Raw genomic sequence first — 22,448 nt, forward strand, 5'->3', positions numbered from 1 at the left:
CTTGCTGCAGGCTGTTTTCTGTCCCTAACTCCCTTTTCCCTCAGTTCCCTTGCTGTGATTCATTTCTCTTCCATTGGTGTCACTCCATTTTTTTTTTTTTTTTGATTCTACCCATTCAACCAACTAACACTTCTGGGGCCTTGTACTGAAATAACAAAACCAAAACCATAAACCATGCCCATCTCATATGGACCCTACAATATTTATTCTTGTCTCTTGTGCGTTACATAAATCAGGGCTGGTGAGCTTCCCAGTTCACCAGTGTCCAGAAGCTCTCCTAATGTGAAATAATTGAGCTGATCACTCTCACAGCACAGTACTCAGGACTTCCTGAGGCTGGGTGCTTCGTTGTGGTGTTCATTCAGTGTAGCCAAACAGCCAAGGCCAGGGCCCTGGGGGTCCTGGGAAGGATGAGAGTAAGAACCTAAAATAAGGCCTTCAAAGAGTGTATGTGGTTATGGGCCCTGCAACCTGTGTCCTCTGGAAATCCGGACTCCCTAGTATCATACATTCAATACCTGGTCTGGTTATGTACGTTCGAGGGGTAGGTTGGCTCTTTCCTGCCCCTTAGAGAACAATATACTTCTGTTCTGGTGGGATGCTCTGCCTTGTCATGCATACCTGACTTGCTTCCCTTTCTCTGCAGTACTTTCTGGAAAAATGCCCTATGTGGTGAGTGTGGAAAGCTTTGCTCCTCTGGCCCCACGCCACCAGATCAAGGTTGGTCTCCAAAGTTGGGTTATTTCTCTCCCACTTGAATTAGGAACTGTTAGAAAACTATCCTCTAGCTGGGTGGTGATGGTACAAGCCTTTAATTCTAACCCTCAGGAGGCAGAAGCAGGCAGATCTCTTTGAGCTCAAGGCCTGGTCTACAGAGCAAGTTCCAAGATTAGCCAGGGCTACACAGAGAAACCCTGTCTCTAAAAACAAAAAGTAAGCAAACAAACAAAATCCAAAAGGAAAAAAAGAAAAGAAAAGCGCCAGGCAGTGGTGGCACACGCCTTTAATCCCAGCACTTGAGAGGCAGAGGCAGGCGGATCTCTGTGAGTTCGAGGCCAGCCTGGTCTACAAGAGCTAGTTCCAGGACAGGCTAAAAAGCTACAGAGAAACCCTGTCTCAAAAAAACAAAAGAAAAGAAAAGAAAAGAAAAGAAAAGCAAAGCATCCTTATTTGCTGTGGTCTCTTATGGTTGTATTGACTGACAATCAGGCTGAGCTGGGCAAACCGAGAATTCTGTTAGAGATGCTGGCATCTCACGAGAAGAAAAGATGCCAGAGCCCAGAAGACCCCTGAAGACTGAAGAATCCATTGGAGTCCTTAGCAGCATCCCAAAGACATTCCCCCGAAAGCCTGGCATCACCTGATCCATGTGGCCATCTCTGCCCTTTACAGCTGGTCTGAGTGGAGTTCCGATGCCTGGGATGGAAGCTCATTTATCCTAAGAGTTCCTTGGGGTTTTGGTCAGGTTTGCTCTTTCTATGAAAATGTGTCCATGACTCAAACTCACCTGTTAAGATGTGAGCTCACAGGTTGAAGAGATGGCTCAGCTGGTAAAGTGCTTTTCTTCTTGCCTTGCAAGCACGAAAACCTGAGTTCAGTTCCCAGCACCCATATAAAGGCCAGGTGCAGCAGCATCTACCTGTGATTCTAGGGCTAGGGAAATGGAGACGGGGGGGGGGGGGGGTTGGAGAAGGGTCCTTCAAGTCTGATGGCCAGCCAATCTCGCCAAAATGGCAAGTAATGAGTTTCAGTGAAAGAGCCTGTCCCAAAAAATTAGATCGAGTGTAACTTTGGAAGACACCCAAAGTCAACCTCTGGCTTCCACATGCGTGCATACACACAAATATCCATACGACATGTGTGCATACATGTATCCATACTACATGAACACACGCATATGTGCGTGTACACACACACAAATGTGAGTTCAGCCTTTCATTCAAGGAGAAGCTGCTTTTTTTTTTTCCCACATACCAAGAAATGTCCTGTGGGACCAGCTGCCTGCACAGTCCCCTTGGGCTTCAGTCACCTCTACCTGAGTCAGTCTGCCACCGAGCCACGCAATTCCACACCCACACATATTTTATGATCTAATTATGGCAGGAAGTTTAACAACAGTTCTTAGCTAATGACTTTTAAATACATCTCAGTAAGTAGGTTACTGGCTACAGGAGACTCTCTTCGCCCTAACACCGCAGTCCCATGCGGCAGGTTTTATGTGTGTGATTTCATCCATAGCAACCCAGTAAGGCACAACAATAAACGTATTTATCTCCTAGGTTGCTGCCAGTACCGACACTCTCCTCTTTACAATGCTAAAAGTGACAAATCTTTAAAAACATACAGTTGGCTCTAAGTTGTAGAGTTCACATGCAAAATAAATGAGAGGAAAACGTATAAGCGATGGCTGTCCTTAGAGATTCATTAGAGAGAGCTAATATTTAATACAGTGCCAGGGTAAAGTGTAAAATGGGGCCAAACCGCCACACAAAGGCCAGCAAATGACCTACCACTGACCTGAAACCTGAGCTCTTGATTGCTTACTAGGCTCTGCTCAGAACCAGGATGTAGAACATAATTATGTCATAGTATCTTTGGCTCAGTGGACCTCAGAAGGAGGCACCCAGGTCATCAAACCCAACTGGGTTTAGCCCCAATGAAAGGCAAGGCACACACCAGTCATCATTCCCACAGTTCATGCTGCTGGCCTTGCTGATCCCTGCAGAACCATGTGACTTTTCCCCTGGGAGGGTGGAACTGGCACCAAGTTAGCCTTTGTGGGTGGCTGGACCCATAACAGATATGAGTACTTTGCTTTGACACCTGGGGAGCAAAGTGACAATCTTCAAAGAGGAATAAACAGCACCAGTGGGAGGGGGTCCATGTCACCTGCATTCCTTAGTGGGTCCTATAGCATCAGTAGGAGGAGGTTCATGTCACCTGCATTCCCCACTGGGTCCCACAGCATCACTAGCAGGAGGTACATGTCACCTGCATTCTCCCCTGGGTCCCATAGCATCAGTAGGAGGAGGTTCATGTCACCTGCATTCCACATTGGGTCCCACAGCATCACTGGGAGGAGGTACATGTCACCTGCATTCCGCATTGGGTTCCACAGCATCAGTGGGAGAGGATACACATCACCTGCATTCTCTACTGGGTCCCACAGCATCAGTGGGAGAGGGTTCATGTCACCTGCATTCCCCACTGGGTCCCACATCATCAGTGGGAGAGGGTACATGTCACCTCCATTCCCTACTGGGTTCCACAGCATCAGTGGGAAAGAGTGGATGTATGTCACTTCCATTCTCCACTAGGTCCCCTCCTGCTGCAGTTACTGGGCTGAGCCTGCCAGCATTCCCACTCCTTCCTTCTGTGAGACACCATCTTCTGATTTAACAATCAACCTTTGTTCTGATGCTATCTTCAGGGCCCCAGAATCCTAACTGATACCCCTTCATCTACAGAAAAGACATTCTCCACTTAAGAAGAAAAATGAGGTGCAGACCACATACTGGGGGAGAGAAATGGATTAGAAGTTGCAAGACGGGCTCTGCTCATCTAGCTAGTACTGGAAGTCTCTCCCCACAAACCCATGCTGACTTGCTTGTTTTCTTTCCTAGGATTTGGTTCTTTTTAATCCAGAGACCTACAGCATTAGGTTTCGTAGCAGATGCTTTTCTTTTTTGTGGTCCATAACAAATGCTTTAAGGGTGACAAGTACCGCAGGTCATATCACTATCAACATGGCTCTCTACTTCAGGAAGGGAAGGACTGATAAGACAAGGACTACTTCATTTTCCCTAAAGATTCCTCTCAAAGGAAACCATTGTTTTTACTTTAATGAAATTAAATAACCTTTTAGCAAAGGGGAGGGGAGGGAAGAAGGAAATTTTATTAGCTTTAGGTATTAATATGAAAACACAGACCAGGAAATTTCATCTCTCTGTGTACTAGTTATGATTCTATACTCTATGATAAAGACCATGATCAAAGGCAACTTGGGGGTAGGGGTGGTGGTGAAACAAGACTTTAGTCCCAGCAGGAGAATCTCTTTGAGTTCAAGACCAGCCTGGTCTACAGAGCAAGTTCTAGGACAGTCAACACTACACAGAAAAAAGCGACTTGGGGAGGAAAGGGTTCATTTTCTCTTACGCTTCCTACATCAGACATTAATTAATCAAGAAGATGCTCCATAGAGTTGCCTATACATAGAGTTGCCTAGAGGCCAATATGAGGGAGTCATTTCCTCAATTGAAGTTCCTTTTCCCAAAGAATTCTTGCTTGTGTCAAGCTGACAAAAAGCCAACCAGGACACCCTGCCCCACTTGATACCCTCTGACAAGTCACCAAGCTAACAACATATAACATTTTCTTTTGCTCTAGATAACAAAACCAAACTCTGGGGGATCCGAGATCTTATCCTAGGCCCTCTGCACTCTGGACAGGTGACTGAATTTTAAAGCTCAGAAGCCACCTCCCTTCCACTAGTAGTTACTCCATGGTGAGGGTCTGTTGCTCACACGAAAATACTGTCATCTGGTCATCTGGTTCTGTGTCTTTTGTCACTTTACGCTGCACTTCTTGGAAGGATGGTGTGGCGGGACTGAAAAGGCTCTAAAACCAGAGTGCAGCGTTGGAGGCTTCAACATTTGGCCTTTTGTGTTAGTGGCTGAGGACCTGCCCCCGCAGATACCCAGGAGGCAGATGTAAGCGTGGGCCAGAGGAACACAAGCCTCTCTGTGCACCATGCAGGTCCATCAATAGCAGCCTGTGTCTAGAATGCTCCCTATGAAATGAGGTGGGCGGACTCCTACACGGTGGCATTCTCCAAAGAGCGCTTACCTGGGTTGAAATAAAAAATAATATTTAATAAATCCTGGTCTCCCCACGTGATGGCATTCTTATACTTCTGGTACAGCGGGAGCAGCATGTCCTCCCAAGCCAGGCCTGTTGGAATCAGGCTGTTCTGGAAGAGAGGAAACTGTGAGAGCAGCTGCAGGAAAGCGAGTGTGCCTTGTCCAGTGAAAATGCTTTCCTGTCCTCTGAGACGCAACATACGGGACACAGTTGTGGTCGTGCTACTCTGGGCACAGAAGCAAGCAAAGCGAGGGCTGTGGGTAGATGTTTGGGGGGATGGGTACCTATGGATGCAGAGTGGACCAGGAAGTAAAGAGGGCCCTTTGGTTTTCTTTTCTTTTCTTTTTTTTTAAGTATTTATTATTTGAATGTGTGTGTGTGTGTGTGTGTGTATTATGTGTGTGCAATCATGTCGTTGGGTACATGTAGAGGTCAGGGAACAACTTTGTGTAGTTGGGTCTCCCTTTCTACCTTTCTATAGGCTCTGGAGATGGAACTGAAGCCACCAGGCTTGCATTGCCAGGTGGAATCCCCTTTACCGGCTCAGGTATTTCATGAGCCTTTCTTTCCAGAGGTGTATGAGAATGCCCGTTTGTGTGTGTAGCTCTAGGCACACATGGGTCACAGCACACGTATGGGGATGAGATGACAGCCTTCTGGTCTCTGGTCCTGCCTTTTCCACCTTGTTTGAGCAGGGTCTCTTTGCTGCTCAGGCCAGGCTAGCTGACCCATAACTTCCAGCATTGCTCCTGTCTGGACCTTTAGCATGCTGGATTGCAAGCAACTGTGCTTCTGTGTCAGCTCTGCAGGGGTTTTAGGGAGCTCAGCTCCAGTCACCAGGTTCGCATCACACTCATTTGACCCTCTGAGCCCTCTCTGTAGCTCCTGCCTATGACACTAATCAAAAAGCCATGCTGAACTATATCTCTCTCTGCTTTGCTCCTCTTTTAAAAAATTATCTTAGAAACATTTCATATCTGTGAAGAAACAAAACACAGATCACAGAGTCAAGGCATTTCAAGGGAAAAAATGCTTTCTTTCCTTATCTTTTCCCTTCCTTTAATTAATTAATTTTGGGGCAAGGTCTTGCACTATATCCCAGGCTGGCCTTCAACTCGGGGTCCCTGAGTTTACCTCCCAAATACCATGGTTAAAGCTGCGTGACACCATACCTGGCTCCGGTCCTTGTTCCCAAATAATTATTTATTTTTAAACTAAAAGTAACACACCCACAAACTAAGTATTCAACGAGTACATTAAGATAAAAAACTACAAAGTAGAAATATTTCTTCTGTTGCTTTCTCCAGATTCTGTCCCCACCTTCCACAGAAACATCTATAAGGAACAATTAAAGGTCTCTTAGGCATTCTCCTAGAAATTTTTAAGGCATAAATTAAACACACTACAGTATGAGACTATTTTTTTCTTCACTTGATATTTTTTGAAATTGTGTTATTGATAATAATATACAGATTAGCCTGTTCTTTTTTTTTAAAAAATGTATTTTATGTGTATGGGTGTTTTGTGTGCATGTATGGCTGTTTACCACATGTATGCCTGGTACCCATGGAGGCCAAGAAGAGGACACTGGATCTTGGAATTTTACATGATTGTGAGTTGCCATGTGCATGCTGGCATTGAACCCTGGTCCTCTTAACTACTGAGCCCCTAGCCTATTCTTTTTTTAATTTTCTATTGTTCTGGTATGCTTTGAAGGCATGTGGATCGACACCTTGTACAGACTACACGCCAGCGGTGATAAATCTAGTCTTCTCCTTTTTTGGTGTATGTATATACTTATATGTGCTTGTTCATGTGTAAGCTGGTACAAAATTGTATGTAGGTAAGTGTGAGTATATGTACAAGTGCTTGTGAAGGTCAAAGAACCTCAAATGTTGTTTCTCAGAGATCATCTACTTGTTTTATGAGACGGGATCTCTCTTGGGGGCTTAGAATTTACCACATAGCTGGCCAGTGAGCCCCAGAAACATGCCTGCCTCTGCCTTGCCAGCACTGGGATGATAAGCTACATCTGGCTTCATTTATTACATGGGTTCTGTGATTGAACACAGGTCCACAGTGCTTTAAAAGCAAGCAACTTTACCGACTGAGTTATCTTTCAGCTTCTGATTCTTCTTAACATAAGAAGAAAGGATGGGGACTGTCATCTAAAGATGTTCATTTTGGTCCTTTTTATATTTCACTAGTAGAAAAGAGACCCCAGTGAGCCATGCACAGAGATCTGTGTACTCACAGACTACACTTCTAGAGCCATTCCAGGACATCGGGCTTTGAAGCCTTGGGTAAGCCGAGTCTGGACGCTCTGTAATTCAGAAACATCATATAGTATTTCTGAATGGAGTCTATGAAGCTTCACGGTGCACAGTTGCCTGGGATTTTCCTGAGCAAAATTCCACATTTCCAATACTTTCCTCCCACTCACAAGCCAGATCAGCACAGACACACACCCAGCATGTCCTTACTAGAAATTCTGGATTTCTGTTTGTTTATTTGGTTTGGTTCTCAAGGGTTTCTCTGTGTAGCCTTGGCTGTTCTGGAACTCGCCCTGTAGACCAGGTTGTCCTTGAACTCACAGTGCTGGGGTTAAAAGCCTGAGCCACCACCACCTGACTTCTAACTCCACATCTTTAGGTGGGATTTTCCAGCTCTTCCTTACCTTGAACTGGGTACTTCTGATGCGAGTTAAGTTCATGAGCATGACCCCTGAATTAACCCCTGTAGAGCCGTAGAAAGGATGGCGGGCAAAGCGGCTGTACCAGCCAATCTTGGGGATTTCATGCTCTGGGGCCATGGCGGCAAGCTGGGTAGAGTTAAACTGTCTCAGAAGCTTCCAGATATCATCCACAGGCCTCAGAAAGAGGACATCTGTGTCCACATAGAGAAGCGAGTCCACATCCTTTAAGATCACCTGTGTATACAAGGGGGCAGGGAAGCAAAGGGGACAAAACAAAAACAGGTCAGAAACAATGGAAATGACTCAACAGGAAAAAAAAAATGCTACTGATACTTACTGACCAATGCCGGATTCCATAAGAGGTACCACTATTAGCTCCCATCCCTCCCTTCTTTCACCCAAGGGTAAGTGTCAGTCAAGAGAAGTCTTAACAGCAGATAAACTTGGCACTAGACTGGCCCAACTTCCCGACCGGGTCTAGTTGTATATTGGCTAGACTTTCAAAGAGATCAAACTGGAAACATCAACTGAACATTGTAGCTTTTTTTTGTTGTTTGTTTGCTCGTTCTTCCTTCCTACAAGAAACCCACTTGTCTTTCCCTGTTAGTTCTTCGTTGGAACAATCAGGGATTGACAATTTGATACAGACGATCTCCAGGCCTTCCCCTAGCTCAGGGGTGAGGGCTCTATTCTAGGAGATAGCTCTGTATCTTTCTAAGATGGTATTTTCAGCCTATGGCTTTGTTAGCAGATCTGGGCTTGACAAGCTTCCCCAGTAGAGGTCCAGATGGTGCATTCTTCCGGCTCTGTTGCAGCCAGTTGGCCCTGCTGCTGCATCCTGGGAGCCACAATGACAACCTGTACATGAACAAGAGTGGCTGTGATCCGCACTTTATGGAGGGGACACTGCAAGTGGAATTTCGTATCATTGTTGGATGCCAAAGAATAGTCTTGCTTTGAGTTTTCAAAAACCATAGGCTTCTATTTCCCACCAGGCTTGCTACACATCTTTCCAGTTAGCCTCCCCAGGTGAAGGAAAGTCCCCTGCACCCCTACCTCAGCTTCCAGGGCTAAGCCCTGGAGTGTGAGACTTTAAAGCTTGAGTTAGCAGTAATGCCACTTGCCTCCTTTTGTCATTGTTCCCAAAACTTAGGAATAATTTAATCAAGGGAAGATTTAACTTTTCCCGAGTCCTCACTGGAACTGTACATGCATGAACTAAACATGTGTGTGTGAGTCTATGCCCAATTTCACACAGTAAAGCCCAGCACCTAAAGGGACAGCATATGGAGATATGGTTTTGGAGGACCACAGGTTTACTGGGGTCATACGGATGCCATCATAACAGCACAAGGGCCCTTTTGACAGCAGGCCTCAGAAAGGGCCCTCCTCTCACTGCCCTGTTAGGACACAGTGAGTGAGAAGGTGGCTGTGATGCATGGCAGGGAGAGAACCTTTTCCCGGACCCCACCCTGCTGCCATCCATGTCTCCGACTTTTCCCAATCAAAACTGTGCGAACACATATTTCTGTTGTGTAAGGCATCCAGCCAGTTGTGTTTCACGGCGGGGAGCTGGGTAAACTTAAGATAGTATTCATCTGGATCCCCAGAACTTAACAATGTCAATATGTGTACCATATAATCCAGTTTCGTGGGGATTTCCTCCCGGAGGTATTTCAACACCTATTCAGCTAGCTCCAGTCTCTCTCTTTGCTCATCTATTGGAGGAACAGCTTTTATAAATCGGTATATGAAATTAAAAATAACAGCTATCGACCATTAAAAAAATATCCTCCTGACTACCCGAACAACTCAAAGATCTTGCGTTCATTCAGAATTGTGATTCTGCAATTGAGCTCATAAACCATTTTTTTTTAAACCTCTATCACACAGCTGGAAGAGGTGGTAAATACCTTTAATTCCAGCATTCTAGAAGCAAAAGTAGGCGGATCTCTGAGTCAAAGCTAGCCTGGTCTACAGAGCTAGTTCCAAGACGGTCACAGCCACACCGAGAAACCACATCTCCAAACAAACAAACAAACAAACACACATTCTCCTTGTTTTTCCTGTTTCTAGAGGAAGGCAAAGCTTGTCATGGGTTGGCACAGTCTACCGTCATCATTCAGAAGTTTCCGATTCTAGTGCACTGTGGAGAAAGGGTCAAAAGCTCTCCACAAAACTATTAAGAAACATGTTGGGATACGAATTGTGGTATGTATAATTAGGACCGTGGGTGTCTTACGCACCCCCAAGGCCTTTCAGGAGCTTCGTGTTCTGCTCATCTAGTTTTACACGGGAAGGAAACCAGAACACACCTGCTCCAAAAAGCAGAATGAATGATGAACTATTCAGTTAAAGACAGGACCCGGGAGAGCTATCTGCCTGCCCTCTCTGCTTTCCTAGAAACAGGACATAGACACACAAAAACAGACACCTTTTTCATCTTCCCCCACCAGTTCCTACCCAGAGAGAGGTACATTCTCTTCCCCAGTCCTCTTCAGCTCAGAAACTGAGACTCTACAGACTTTTCTCAACCAGCCTTTCCCCTACATGTCTTCTGGAAGCCTGCAGCTGCTTTTCTTTGTCTTGTCATTGCTTTGATATTTATTATTCTCAAAGGGCTGGCAGTATGGCGCAGTGGGTAAAGGCATTTTCTGGAAGCCTGATGACTGGAGTTCAATCCTAGAGACCCATACAGTAGAAGAAGAGAACCAAGACCCTGCAATTTGTCTTCTGATCACATTTGAGTTTTGACACATGTACCTGTTCTCTCTCTCTCTCTCTCTCTCTCTCTCTCTCTCTCTCTCTCTCTCTCTCTCTCTCTCTCTCTCTCTCTCTCTCACACACACACACACACACACACACACACACACACTCTAGCCAAATAAATAATGTGGTGGTTTGAGTAAGAATGGCTCAAATATTTAATGCTTAGTCACCAGAGAATGGCACTGCTTGAAAGGATTAGAAGGAGTAGGAGGTGTGGCCTTGGTGGAGGAAGTATGTCACTGGGGGGTGGACTTTGAGGTTTCAAAAGCCCATGCCAAGCCCAGTGTCTTTCTGCCTGAGGATCAGGATGTAGCTCTCAGCTACTTCTCCAGCACCATGCTTGCCATGCCTACTGCCATGCTCCCAGCCATGGTGATAAGGGACTAAACCTCTGAAACTGTAAGCAAATCTCCAATTATATGCTTTCTTTTAGAAGAGTTGCCTTGGTCATAGTGTCTCTTCACAGCAACAGAAGAGAGACTAAGGCAAATACTGTAATGAAATTTACAGTTCCCGTTAGGTAATTAAATAAGTCAGGCTCCTGCCCTGGTCACCTGTGTGTTCTCCCATGCGGTGTGTGTGTCACGTGCTGATAAACTTCCTTCTCTTACGACTCTCCTGTGTCAGAACTCTGACTCAACTACAGTCTTAAGAGGATTAAGGGGGGAATTATGTTTTATCTCCCTCACAGGGAAGGAAAGCTGAAGTAGAAAAAAGTATTCTAAGTTCGTGCATTGGAGTGAGACAAACAAGCTGAGAATAAGATAAAGTTGTTTGCCAGAAGCGTCTAAGGGAACACGACACTACATAGTGTTGAAAAAAAAAACCAACTAATTTAAAACCTTAGAATTAGAATAAAGGGGGTTAAAGAGCAAAACCTGATAAGGCTTATTCTACCAACCTTATAATTAGCTATGGGTCTCTAGAAATCTAGCAAATTGAAGTTTACGACTAGAATGATTTCATTGTTTTTCTTGGTCTTTAATCATGGATATATTAATACTTCTGTAATATAAAGTGCAGTAATCAGCCCTCATCAAAACAAAAAAAGAAAAAAAAAACAGATTGGAGGGAGGGCCAAGAAAGGAAAAGCTAAATCAGAGGGGTGTTACACCTCAAAGGACTGTCTGTCAAGAGGGAGAGCTGATGTGCTGGGTGGGAATTCACATGCAGAGAGTTCTTCTCTATTCGATGGTGGCTTTAGCTTCTGACACAGATCTTACTACACAGGCCACAATGGCCTCCAACTTGAGCTCCTCTGGCCTCCGCCTCCCAAGTGCACCACTGTGCCCAGCTAGGATGAAGATGGGGTAATATGACATCTTACTATGCCATATATCTGTTTACTGTTATAGACAAAGCTACATTTGTGCACTTTGGTTTCTGTGGAAATTCTAATAATTGATAGCATTCTTCTCTCTCTTTTTTAAAAAAAAATCTTTAAAAAAATTTCATTTTGTTTATTTATTTAGTTGAGAAGAAGGAGAGAGACAGGCCAAAGGACAACTTGCTGAAGTCAAGTCTCCTTCAACCATGCGATTCTGAGGAATGAACCAGATCATCAGGCTTAGCAGCAAATGCCCCTACGAGCTGTATCACATGACAAGCCCTGCTCTTCCTTTCTAACAGTAACTATTTATTTGATTCAAAAATGTGGTTTGGCCTGGCAGCGGTGGTGCATGCCTTTAATACCAGCATTCGGGGGGCAGAAGCAGGTGGATCTCTGTGAGTTGGAGGCCAGCCTGGTCTACAAGAGCTAGTTCCAGGACAGACTACAAACCTACACAGAGAAACCCAGTCTCAAAAAACCAACACACACACACACATACACACATATACACATACACACACATATATACACACACACACATATATACACATACACACATATATACACAAACATACACACACATATATACATATACACAGACACATATATTTATATACACATACACACACATATATACATACACACATATACACACACATATACATACACACTCATATATGAAGACATATATTTAAAGAGTTAGAACTGGGGAACAATGAGGAAAAAGAATAAATTTAAGAATGGAGATAAAGTATCCTGTTAGGATTTGGTTTCCTGCTTAATAACTCATGTTGAAATCTCCTACCTCAGATGATAGTGTTTCAAGGTGATAGGACCTCAAGATGATTCAGTCACCAGCAAAGATCTGAGCCTTTCATGAGAGGAGATGATGACAAAGCAAGTCCATCCTTTGCCCTTTCCCACTTCATGCTCTCTTGATGTTTCCGGATCTGCCAGATTGTGATGTAGCCCTCGCCTTCACCGGAAGCTGAGCAGACATTAGTGCTAGGCTCTTGTGTTGCAATGAACCACTTGTTTATGCCAGCCACCCAGAACCGAAATAATCACACAGAAACCCTTAGCTCTAGCTTCTTACTGACTAACTCTTACATCTTAATTTAACCCATTTCTATTAATCTGTGTATCGCCACAAGGCTGTGGCTTACCACGTCTATCTCTGCCCCAGGACTACATGGCTTCTCTCTGACTCTGCCTCTTTTCTCCCAGCATGCTATTTAGTTTTCCCGGCCTACCTAAGTTCTGCCCTATCAACAGGCCAAGGCAGCTTCTTTATTCATTAATGGTAATCACAGCACACAGAGGGGACTCCCACATCACTCTTGCATTTCTGAACCTCCAGATTTATAAGCCAAAATAAACCTCTGTTTTGTTTGGCTTAGTTTTTGTGGTGCTGAGAATTGAATTTAAGGACTCATGGGCAACAGCAGGCAAGTGCTCATCTACCACTGACCCACATTTCCAGTTCCAAACTTCTGTTCTTGTTAAGTTCCCCAGTCTGTGCCATTCTGTTATAGCAACAGAAAATAAACTATGACAGGCTGCAAAGTCACTTGAACATAATCTGAGGTGGCAAAATAGGGCCATGTGAGTCAAATTCAGTCCAAAGCCTTATCATTTTTTTTAAACAATTTTGGCACAAAGGGACTTTCATGTGGGAGCCCATAGTTTTGAACTCATTCCATCTTGACTAAAAGTCAGAGAGTTCAGACCTACCTGTCCTTGCTCCTCAAGAATGAACAGGAAGATGACTGACCAAGGGTGTGGCTGCTGGACGCCTTACTCCTCAAAGGCCAGCCAACAGAATGTTTGACTTAGGGCATGGCTACCAGGTGTTTTGAGGTGTAAGGAGGTAATTACCCGTGCTTGTTCTTTGTATCATGGAAGTCTTGTGCCCTCCCCTTTTGTTTGGGGTATATAAGGTCTGAGAGTTGTTACACTATTCAGTGGAAGCCCTCCCGGCTCTGTCCTCTGTCTCTTGTCTACTTCTTTCCCCAGTCCACACTTTTCTCCTCAGGGTCCTGAAATTATTTTTGCCTAGTTTTTAAAAAGTATATCATTATCTTATGTTTATGAGTAGTTTGACTGCTTATATGTAGGTACACCACAAGTGTGCCTGGTGCCTGTGGAGGCCAGAGGACAGCGATAGATCCCCTGAAACTGTAGTTACATATGTTGTGAACCACCATGTATGTGCTGGGAATAGAATCTGGGCCCTTCGGAAAAACAGCAAGTTCTCTTAGCCACTGAGGCATCTCTCTAGCCCCATTTGTCCAGTTTAAAAAATAGATTACTTTAGCCAGGTATAACTTTAATCCCAGAACTAGTGAGGCAGAAACAGGCTAATCTTTGGGAGTTTGAGTCCAGCCTGGTCTACGTAGGGAGTCCAGGCCAGCTAGCCCTACACTGTGAGGCCCTGTCTCAGATTGTTTAAAGGTTTTACAGCTATTTATTTATTTACTATTATTATTACTATTGCTATTTGGTGGTGGCAGTAGTAGCAGCAGCAGTAGCAGTAGGAGTAACAGTGTGTGTGTGTGTGTGTGTATGTGTGTGTGTGTGTGCGCGCGTGAATGCACGCACGTGCTGTATGTGTGGGTGCACTCATGCTACAGCACACATGTAGAAGTCAGAAGGCTATTTTCAGGAGTTCATTCTGTCACTCTGTGGGTTCCAGAATAGAATTCAGAGGGTCAGCCTAGTGGCAGATACATTTATTTACCACTGAGACAGCTTGCCAACATTGCTCACAGTTTCCTCAAAATGAAGAGCTCACAGAAATATCCAGATGTCTACCTTCCTGTAGGGCAAAGAGTGGTGTTCTTGATAACAGACACTGGTAGTATTCTCAGTTCAATGGAATAAATATTTATGGAAGTTCCCCTAGGTGCCAGGCATGGCCCTGCCAGACAAATATCTCTGCCTATAAGAGGCAGCAAGAAGATAAAATCACTGATTATACAGTGTGCAAACAGGTGAAAAACACGAGGGAGTTTCCAGTGTTTGTTTATTTAAGGCAGGGTTTCACTACATAGTTCAAATTGGTCCCTAACTCACAATACTCCAGCCTCCTGAGTTCTAGGGTAATAGGTGTGTGCTACTCCACTTGGGGTAGGAGCTTGTGACGAAAACTGCACAGCTAGGAACATCCACACATTGGGCACAGGAGACAGGACAGGTATATGTCTGGCACACTAACAGCAAGAGACCTCATGGCTGGACACCGCAGTGATGGGAAGGGCGCAAGATGAAGAGAGAGGTGACCAGGGCTGGCTGTTTAGGGCTGATGACACTCTTGTTTGGACTCAGCGATGGTAGCCACTGGAGGGCTTTTTCCCTGAGGGGCTCCATCCCTGTCAGATTCATCTGCTGAGACCAGACCGTTAGAGGGCTTCTCCCTGAGGGGCTCCATCCCTATCTGATCATCTGCTGAGGTTGATGAGATGTGGTTTGAGAGTAGACCGATTCTGGCGACCACAGCCCAGGGAGTGAGAACTGGTCCAACCCTGAACGCCGCCTGAAGACAGGACCCACAGGGACGGCAGATGGACTGAGCGTGAAAAGTGAGAGAAAGTCAAGGATAGCTCCAGGGATTCTCACTCAAGATGGAAAACCACAAAATCACCTCTTGCCAGGGTAGGGGTGTGGGAATTGAAGAAATATAAGCAAAGAATATGAAGATGCATAGAAATAATAAGACAGAAATCATAGAAAATATTGGGAGAATATTCCAGGGATTACTGCGATCCTGTGAAATCTGCCCGCGTTGACTCACACAATCATTTTATCACTCTGAGACATTAAATTATCAGTATTTCTGTTGCCTAGGTAGCAAAGGTGCTCTAGATCATTGTATCCTAAAGACCACCCTTCCCCAGGTGACCTCATAGTTACCAAAAAAGTACATTTACATATCCTGACCACCTGTCAGTATGGCATGGACTTATCTTAATTTCCAGAAAAATCACACAATCACCTCCTGAGTTGGGATGTGCAACGTAGCTATGCTTGTCAGTCTCCAAACTTTCTGACCATCAGAACAAAGTAGAAATAGGCCTGCCATTTTCCAGCCTCCCACACCATGTTAACTGAGAGTGATCTGTATCGCCCTGCGGTTCCTCAGAGGCAATCGGAGTTTGCAGGTGCCAAAGCCGAGTGCCATTCTTCCCCCTCCTCTTCCTCCTCCTCATCTCACTCCCTAGCAGTGGCTAGCCTGGAACTCACTGCAGCAGGCTGGGTTTGAACTCCGACAGATCTTCCTGCCATGCAACACCATACCTGGCTTACTTTCTTTTCCTGCTGCAGAGGCAAAAAAATACCCTGACGGAAGCAACTTAACAGAGAAATGGTTTATTCTGGCTTCTAGTTTGTCCCTCATGGCAGGGAAGTCACAGTTGAGGGAGCTTGAAGCAGCAAGTCAACTGCATCCACAGAAACCAAACAGAAACAGTCAAAGTGCTCAGCTCACTCCTTCGAAGGTCTAAGATCCCAGCCCCAGGGAAGGCTATCTCTGGCTTTTCAGTCAATCAAGATAACAAACATCCCACAGGCATACCTAGTGATTATCTCCTAGGTCATTCTGGATTTGGTGAACCTAACAGTAACCCCTCACATTCCCTATGGCCCCTCTCACCTGAAGGGAAGGGACACAGAATGGCCAGCACTTGACTTCAATGGGAAGTGCCCAGGTTAAGGCGGAGCATAGAGATTTCAGTTATGCTCTCTGATAGGTAGATTATATGTCAGAAGGAACATACAAGGACACCCCCTCAGAGGGGAGAGAAGAAACCTCACCGAAGGTACCTCGAGTATAGCATATCCTGAGTTCGAGTCTTGGCACCCACTTTGAAGCTTCTTGCTCCCCCATCTGCAAACAGCAGTGCCACACCAAACTCAGTGTCATCCTGTGTGACATGACATATGTCATTATGCAGGACAGAGCTACATGTCCTATGGGACTAGGCTCCCTGGAGGTCAATGGCAACGGCCCCAGTATCAGCCACCGCTGAGACATAGACAGGTTTCTCGATTAGCTGGCTATGCAGGATATGGGCTTTGCACAATCTCTTTTAATAATGATATTCTATATATCTACAAGACAAGAATTATCTCTTCAGGAACAGCTCTGGGATAGGGAAGCACAGTATGGGAATGTATAAGACTAAAGCAGAACCTTTGTCACACAAGGGGTGTATAATGGGCAAGGGAATATGGGTTAATGTTGATGGACAAAGACTGTTATATTATACTCTGAACTTTATGGATAGACTTGCTAGATCCCAACCCCCATGGTGTCTGCTGTATAAGAAGGTATAAAAAAGTATATTTCAGCAGGTGCAGAGAGCTGATTAGGTATATTTGGTCACTAGATGAGATAAAGAAAGGGTTAGAAAGAGGAAGGGCCATGATAGCGATAATGAGACAGAAACTTTCTATTTATAAGATGAAACCACTTGTCTGAGGTTTACTTTCCCAAGGACAAGATTTCCTCTTCTAAGAACGTTTTATGTCTAATGCCTGTCCCTGATAATATGCTTTTCTTAAATATTGCTGACGTGACTAAAAGAAGCTTTCATATTGTGCCAACTGATGATATATGACCTGATTTGCTCTTTGTTTGGATACTATATAATGAAAACATGAATTCAGTAATATCGCAGCAGATTTGAACCACTCTCTTGTGTGTTGTGTCTGTCTGTCATTTGCCGAACCTGTGCCTTCCTGTGTACCAAGACCCTGCTTCTCCCACGGTCTGAGTGGCTCCCCTGAGCCGGTCCGTGTCACAGCGGGTGTCACATCACTAACTGATCACATGAGGTGCTCACATAGCAGCTAAATAAGTAATCAATAAGCAACACCTTTGCTAGCAGAAACCTGTTCTTCTGGCTAAAATAGCAAGTGCAATTATTTATGGTTCACATCAGTTGCCCATGGTACATTCAGACAGGTGCCAACCACAGAAAGCATTTTATGTCATCAGAGTCGAGAAAGAAGAAACGAGGTTTGAGGACCTTCCTAATATCACAGTGCACAAGTTATCTTGGCTGGAAACAAGCACTAAGCCTTCTCACTGTTAACCTGTAAAAACAAAATACAAAGTGACTGTAATACTCATCTCTGGAGGCCTGAAATTCTGCTGGCATTACCTTGAAGAGGATCATTGCTGGTTATGTTACAATGGGAAGAGTAATATTTACCAAAAGTACATTCTGAATGCTTTATGGAAATTAATGAACACTAGATGAGAGGCTTTTTTTCTTTCTTAAGAGAAGTAGGGTATCACACAAAATCCATTTGTCCCCAGTGCTGCTCAGCCCACCCATTGTCCCAACTTGGATGGCTACTATCTGTGACCCAGCTCAGAAAAAAACGTGCTAAGGTTGCAGGAGAGATCGCTCAGCAGGCAAAAGCACGCTTACTTTTCCAAAGAACCCAAGTTCATTTTCCAGCATTCAAGTTGGGTGGTGCATAATCACTTGTAACTCCAGCTTCAGGGGATCTGATGACCTTTCTGGACTCCATGGGCCCCTGCACACATGTAGCATTACCCACACAGACACACATACACGTGTAAATAAATCTTTAAAAAAAAGGAAAAGCAAGAGGAAGAAACATAACACTATGTGTACAGTGGAGCCTAGTCACAGCCAGCCAGCCTGGTTATCGGGAACTGGCTGGCTCTCTGTCAGGTTTACCCTGCTCCAGCTGTGGAGTGATTTTCCCAGTACAACTGGGTACAAATGTGTGTGTGTATGTGTGTGTGTGTGTGTGTTGTGTTGTGTGTGTGTGTCTGTTAAAAATCTGACTAGCTTAATTCAAAACAGCTGGATCAGCTCATGTCTCCTCCTCTCCACTTTCTGCCCAACACCAGCACTGCGATGGTCCCCCAGGAATCTGTGACATCCTTCATAGCTGCCTCTTCTAGCCCACTCCTCACAACAGCCACGGGGACTTTTAGCTTGCATGTGATATCATGTTGACCCAGTGGGGATTTCCAATGTCTGTATTTAATTACTAAGTATTTGGAAGTTACCAGATCTTTTTTGCATCCACTTCTCATTTAATTCCCGTGTAGTCAGGGAACACACTGCATGACTTCAATTTACCAAGGCTTGTTTTATGGCCCAGCATATGGTCTATCTCTGCAAATGTTCCCTGTAGGTTTGGAACACATGTTTGCTCAGCAGTTGATGGGTGGGGCGTTCCACCAGTTCTGTAGCCGTGCCTGAGGTCACTCAGTCAATAGGACTGCCACGGTCTTCTCCATCCACATTGATGATAACCATGTGTGCTCCATGGAGCCTCAGTTCCAGACACAGAGAAAGTGGGGGCAGCACAATGAACCATGATTTCACCCACAACACTAGGCCTGTTCCTTTGAACACTTCTGTTCCTTTCCTTGGTTTGAGGAGCCCCAGCAGGGCACCCCGATGTCCAATTTTGCAGCATTATTGATTAAGGACCACTGTCTTAATTCGCTCCCTGTTGTTGTGATAAAGATCACGGCCAAAAGCAATCTTCTACGAGGAAAGGGTTTATTTGGCTTACACTTCCAAGTAACGGTCCCTTATCAAGGGAAGTCAGGACAACAAGCAGAAACATGGAGGCAGGAACTGAAGCAGAGGCAATGAAGGAGCATCGCTCACCGGCTTGTTCCTTCTGGCTCACTCCGTTTGTTTTCTTATACACTCAGGACCACCTGCCCAGGGTGCCATGGCCCATAGGAAGCTGAGCCCTTCCACATCAATCATCAGTCAAGAAGATGTCCTACAGGCTTGCCCACAGGCCAATGTGGGGCATTTTCTCAATTCAGGTTCCTCTTACCAGGTAACTAGCTTGTGTTGATAAAAACCAACCATAGTCACAACGGGCTTCCCTGGCCTCAGGTCTCAGCTCTCAGCTCTGAAACAGCCCTTCTCAGAAAGCCCCATGGAGGCCCCCTCTTCTTTCCCTCCATGCATCCTTCATCACATCCCATGAGTTCCTTTCTCCCACCTCTCTTCAACAGTGGGATTTTCTTAAATTGCTTCCTCCCTCCATTAGAACAGAAGCCCATGGGAGCCAGACTGGAGGAGCGCCTGAAATCCAAGTGTTGGAGCAATGCTCCTGCTAAACTGTCTCGGAGCCACTACAACTTTATTTATTTAAGATGCAAATGAAAACTTCATCATTGCTTTTTATAAATTCATTTTACTTTATATATACATAAATATATATATGAACATATATGTTTTATGTAACAAGTAAAATACAATGAATATAGGTATTTTGCCTATATATCAAGTAAAATAAAATGAGCATATATATATTATATATGGGTAATTTGACAGTACATATATATGTACATATCCACTTGAATGCTGGATGCCCATGGACATCAGAGAAGGGCATTGGATCCACTGGAACTGAAGTTAGAGATGGTTGTGAGCTGCCAGGCAGCACTAGGGATCAAATCTGAGTCCTCTGGAAAAGCAGCCAGGGCTGTTAATGGCTGAGCCTTCTCTCCAGCCCCATTTCAATCTATTTCCACTTACTCACTCATTTATTTCCTTTGGTGTTTGTATGCACACACATATACCATGGCATGCATGTGAAGGCCAGAGGGCAACTTGCAGGAGCTGCTCCTTTCTTTCCACTATGTGGTTCCCAGAGATCAAACTCAGGTCAGCAGGCCTGGCAGCTAGTGTTTACCCACTGAGCCATCTTGTGGGCCTCAATTTTGCTGTAAACACGCTTCAAGACAGATTATAGAACAGAGACAGGCTCAGCAATAGGAAGTATATAGGACTCAGAGTCTTGAAGGAAAGCTGCAGGTATACCTGCCATACAGAATACTGTTCTGCTGCATGGACCTGTGCATCAACCCACCAGCCTCTGCTGATGGACAGCTGTGTCTCTAAGGACATCTTTGCATCCCTTGTCTCTTCATTTAAAATGGTTTTGTTTTTCACTGTTTTTTGCTCGGTTGGTTGGTTTGGTTTGGTTTGGTTTTAGAGACAGGGTCTCACTATATAGCCCTGGCTGGCCCCAGACTTACAAAGATCTACCTGTTTCTGCCTCCCAAGTCCTGGGCTTATAGGCATGCGCTACCACAGCGAAGCCATTTAAAATGTTTTGTTAGCATATATTACTTTTACATAACACTGGGTTTCATCATGACATTTTGTACATAATATATTTAGATCATTTTCACCCTTTACCCTCTCCTGTCCACCCCCTCCCACTCCTGCTGATCCCTTCCTTTTTCCAACCCGTTTCCCTTCTAGTTTGATGGCTTTTTGTTTCCCACCTAATGAGCCTCACTAGGGTGCTTTATAGGAGCATGGGTGAGGGCTTGTTTATGGGAGAATGGACCCTGAACATGGTCTACAGCTCTGAAAACATGTCTTTCCTTCCCCCATCAACTATTAACCAGCGTAAAGCCTTATGGGAGAGGTAATGGGACTCCACGAGAGGCCCAGTCTGTGCAGCCTATCAGACTGCTGCGAGCTCAAGGGTGCAACAGCAGCATCACGCCCGGAAGTCAGTGCTCCACACCACTCCCAGTCCTTCCTCTCGCCTACGTTCTTTCCACGCCTCACCTCCATTTTTTTTCCAACTAAAATACAGTTTTCTTTATCTAAATGTCATCTGAGGAGTTATTCAGAGATCATCCAATGACAACAGGTGCCCATCCTATTCCTACTTGGAAGCACCAGTCATTCCTGGAACATATGCATCTTCAGGTCAAATGCCTTGCCCAAGCTGACAAAAACCATCCTTGCCAAGACAGGCACAGGTGCAGGGAGGGACAGCCAGCCTCAACTAAGCTACCCCCGCTTCCATCTGGGCTTTCCCTGCTGGAAGACCCCAGGGAAAGTGCCCCAAGCCTTCTGCCTGTGTCATTCCACAGAAAGCTCACTGGCTGCAGCTGGGATATGAGGATGACCCAGGCAGTTACAGAGCCAATAGTTATTGAGCAAGGGCTAGAAGCTAGGCACACGTGACTATTGGCACAGATGACTGACAACCTCTGACCATCGCAGATGCAAAAGCCCAGCAGTTTAGCACATAAAATAACAATGGTCTAACTAAATAATTAAACGGATTACGACCATTTATATGGCAGATGCTATTCAATCAACTATCCCATAAAACCGGGAAAGAATAGACAGTTTTATTAACTTTTAGTCATCTAAAATAACATTTGCTTTATGCCATGTGTTTAATATGGAGATCTGAGAGATCTAACTTCTTGGAGGAGTACTGGTTGATGAGTCTGAACCCAGGCCTCCGGTGTGGGAGTCTGGGTATTTTCATGATTAAATGAAGCTATATAGATCAGGAGAACTGGTCACACAATGGTGACAAGTTCCAGCCTTGGTCTCCTGGACAAAGTAGTGACCGTCAATATTCTCCAGTCAATGTATTCTTTTCCCCTAAGTATTCTGGAGAAGATTCTTTAAAACAGAAGCATCTCACTTTGATTAAATTTTCCAACCCCCATTTCAGCACTCACAGGTTAGACCTTCCTCCAGTAATTCTAACTGGAGTGTTCAAAGATGACCTCTCACCCCAACTCCCGTTCCCACACACGCATTCCATGTAGCCCAGGCTAGCCTTGTGACCCTCTTGCCTCCACTTCCCAAGTGCTAGGGTCACAAGCATTCACTGTTATGCTCTCATAAGTCTCTTCCCTCATTCTTTCTACATGTATTAACTGCAATTCTGTACGGAAGAATTTGTTATTTTTTTGTGTTCATTTACCCACTCCATTATTTATTCTTATCAGCATGG

The 22,448-nt window shown here is 44.8% G+C and overlaps 1 protein-coding gene across 1 annotated transcript in view; it reads right to left on the reverse strand.

The window, feature by feature from the left end:
* Positions 1-22,448, reverse strand: part of Gxylt2 (glucoside xylosyltransferase 2) — a 90,374-nt gene that overhangs the window by 10,234 nt on the left and 57,692 nt on the right. Inside the window, exons 4-5 of the mRNA XM_038320627.1 lie at positions 7,538-7,789; positions 4,846-4,969 (exon numbers count right to left, since the gene is read on the reverse strand). Coding sequence (XP_038176555.1) covers positions 4,846-4,969; positions 7,538-7,789 — 376 coding nt within the window. The remainder of the gene's footprint in view (positions 1-4,845; positions 4,970-7,537; positions 7,790-22,448) is intronic.

The sequence above is a fragment of the Arvicola amphibius genome, chromosome 2 (genome assembly GCF_903992535.2).
Source record: "Arvicola amphibius chromosome 2, mArvAmp1.2, whole genome shotgun sequence".
NCBI lineage: Eukaryota > Metazoa > Chordata > Mammalia > Rodentia > Cricetidae > Arvicola > Arvicola amphibius.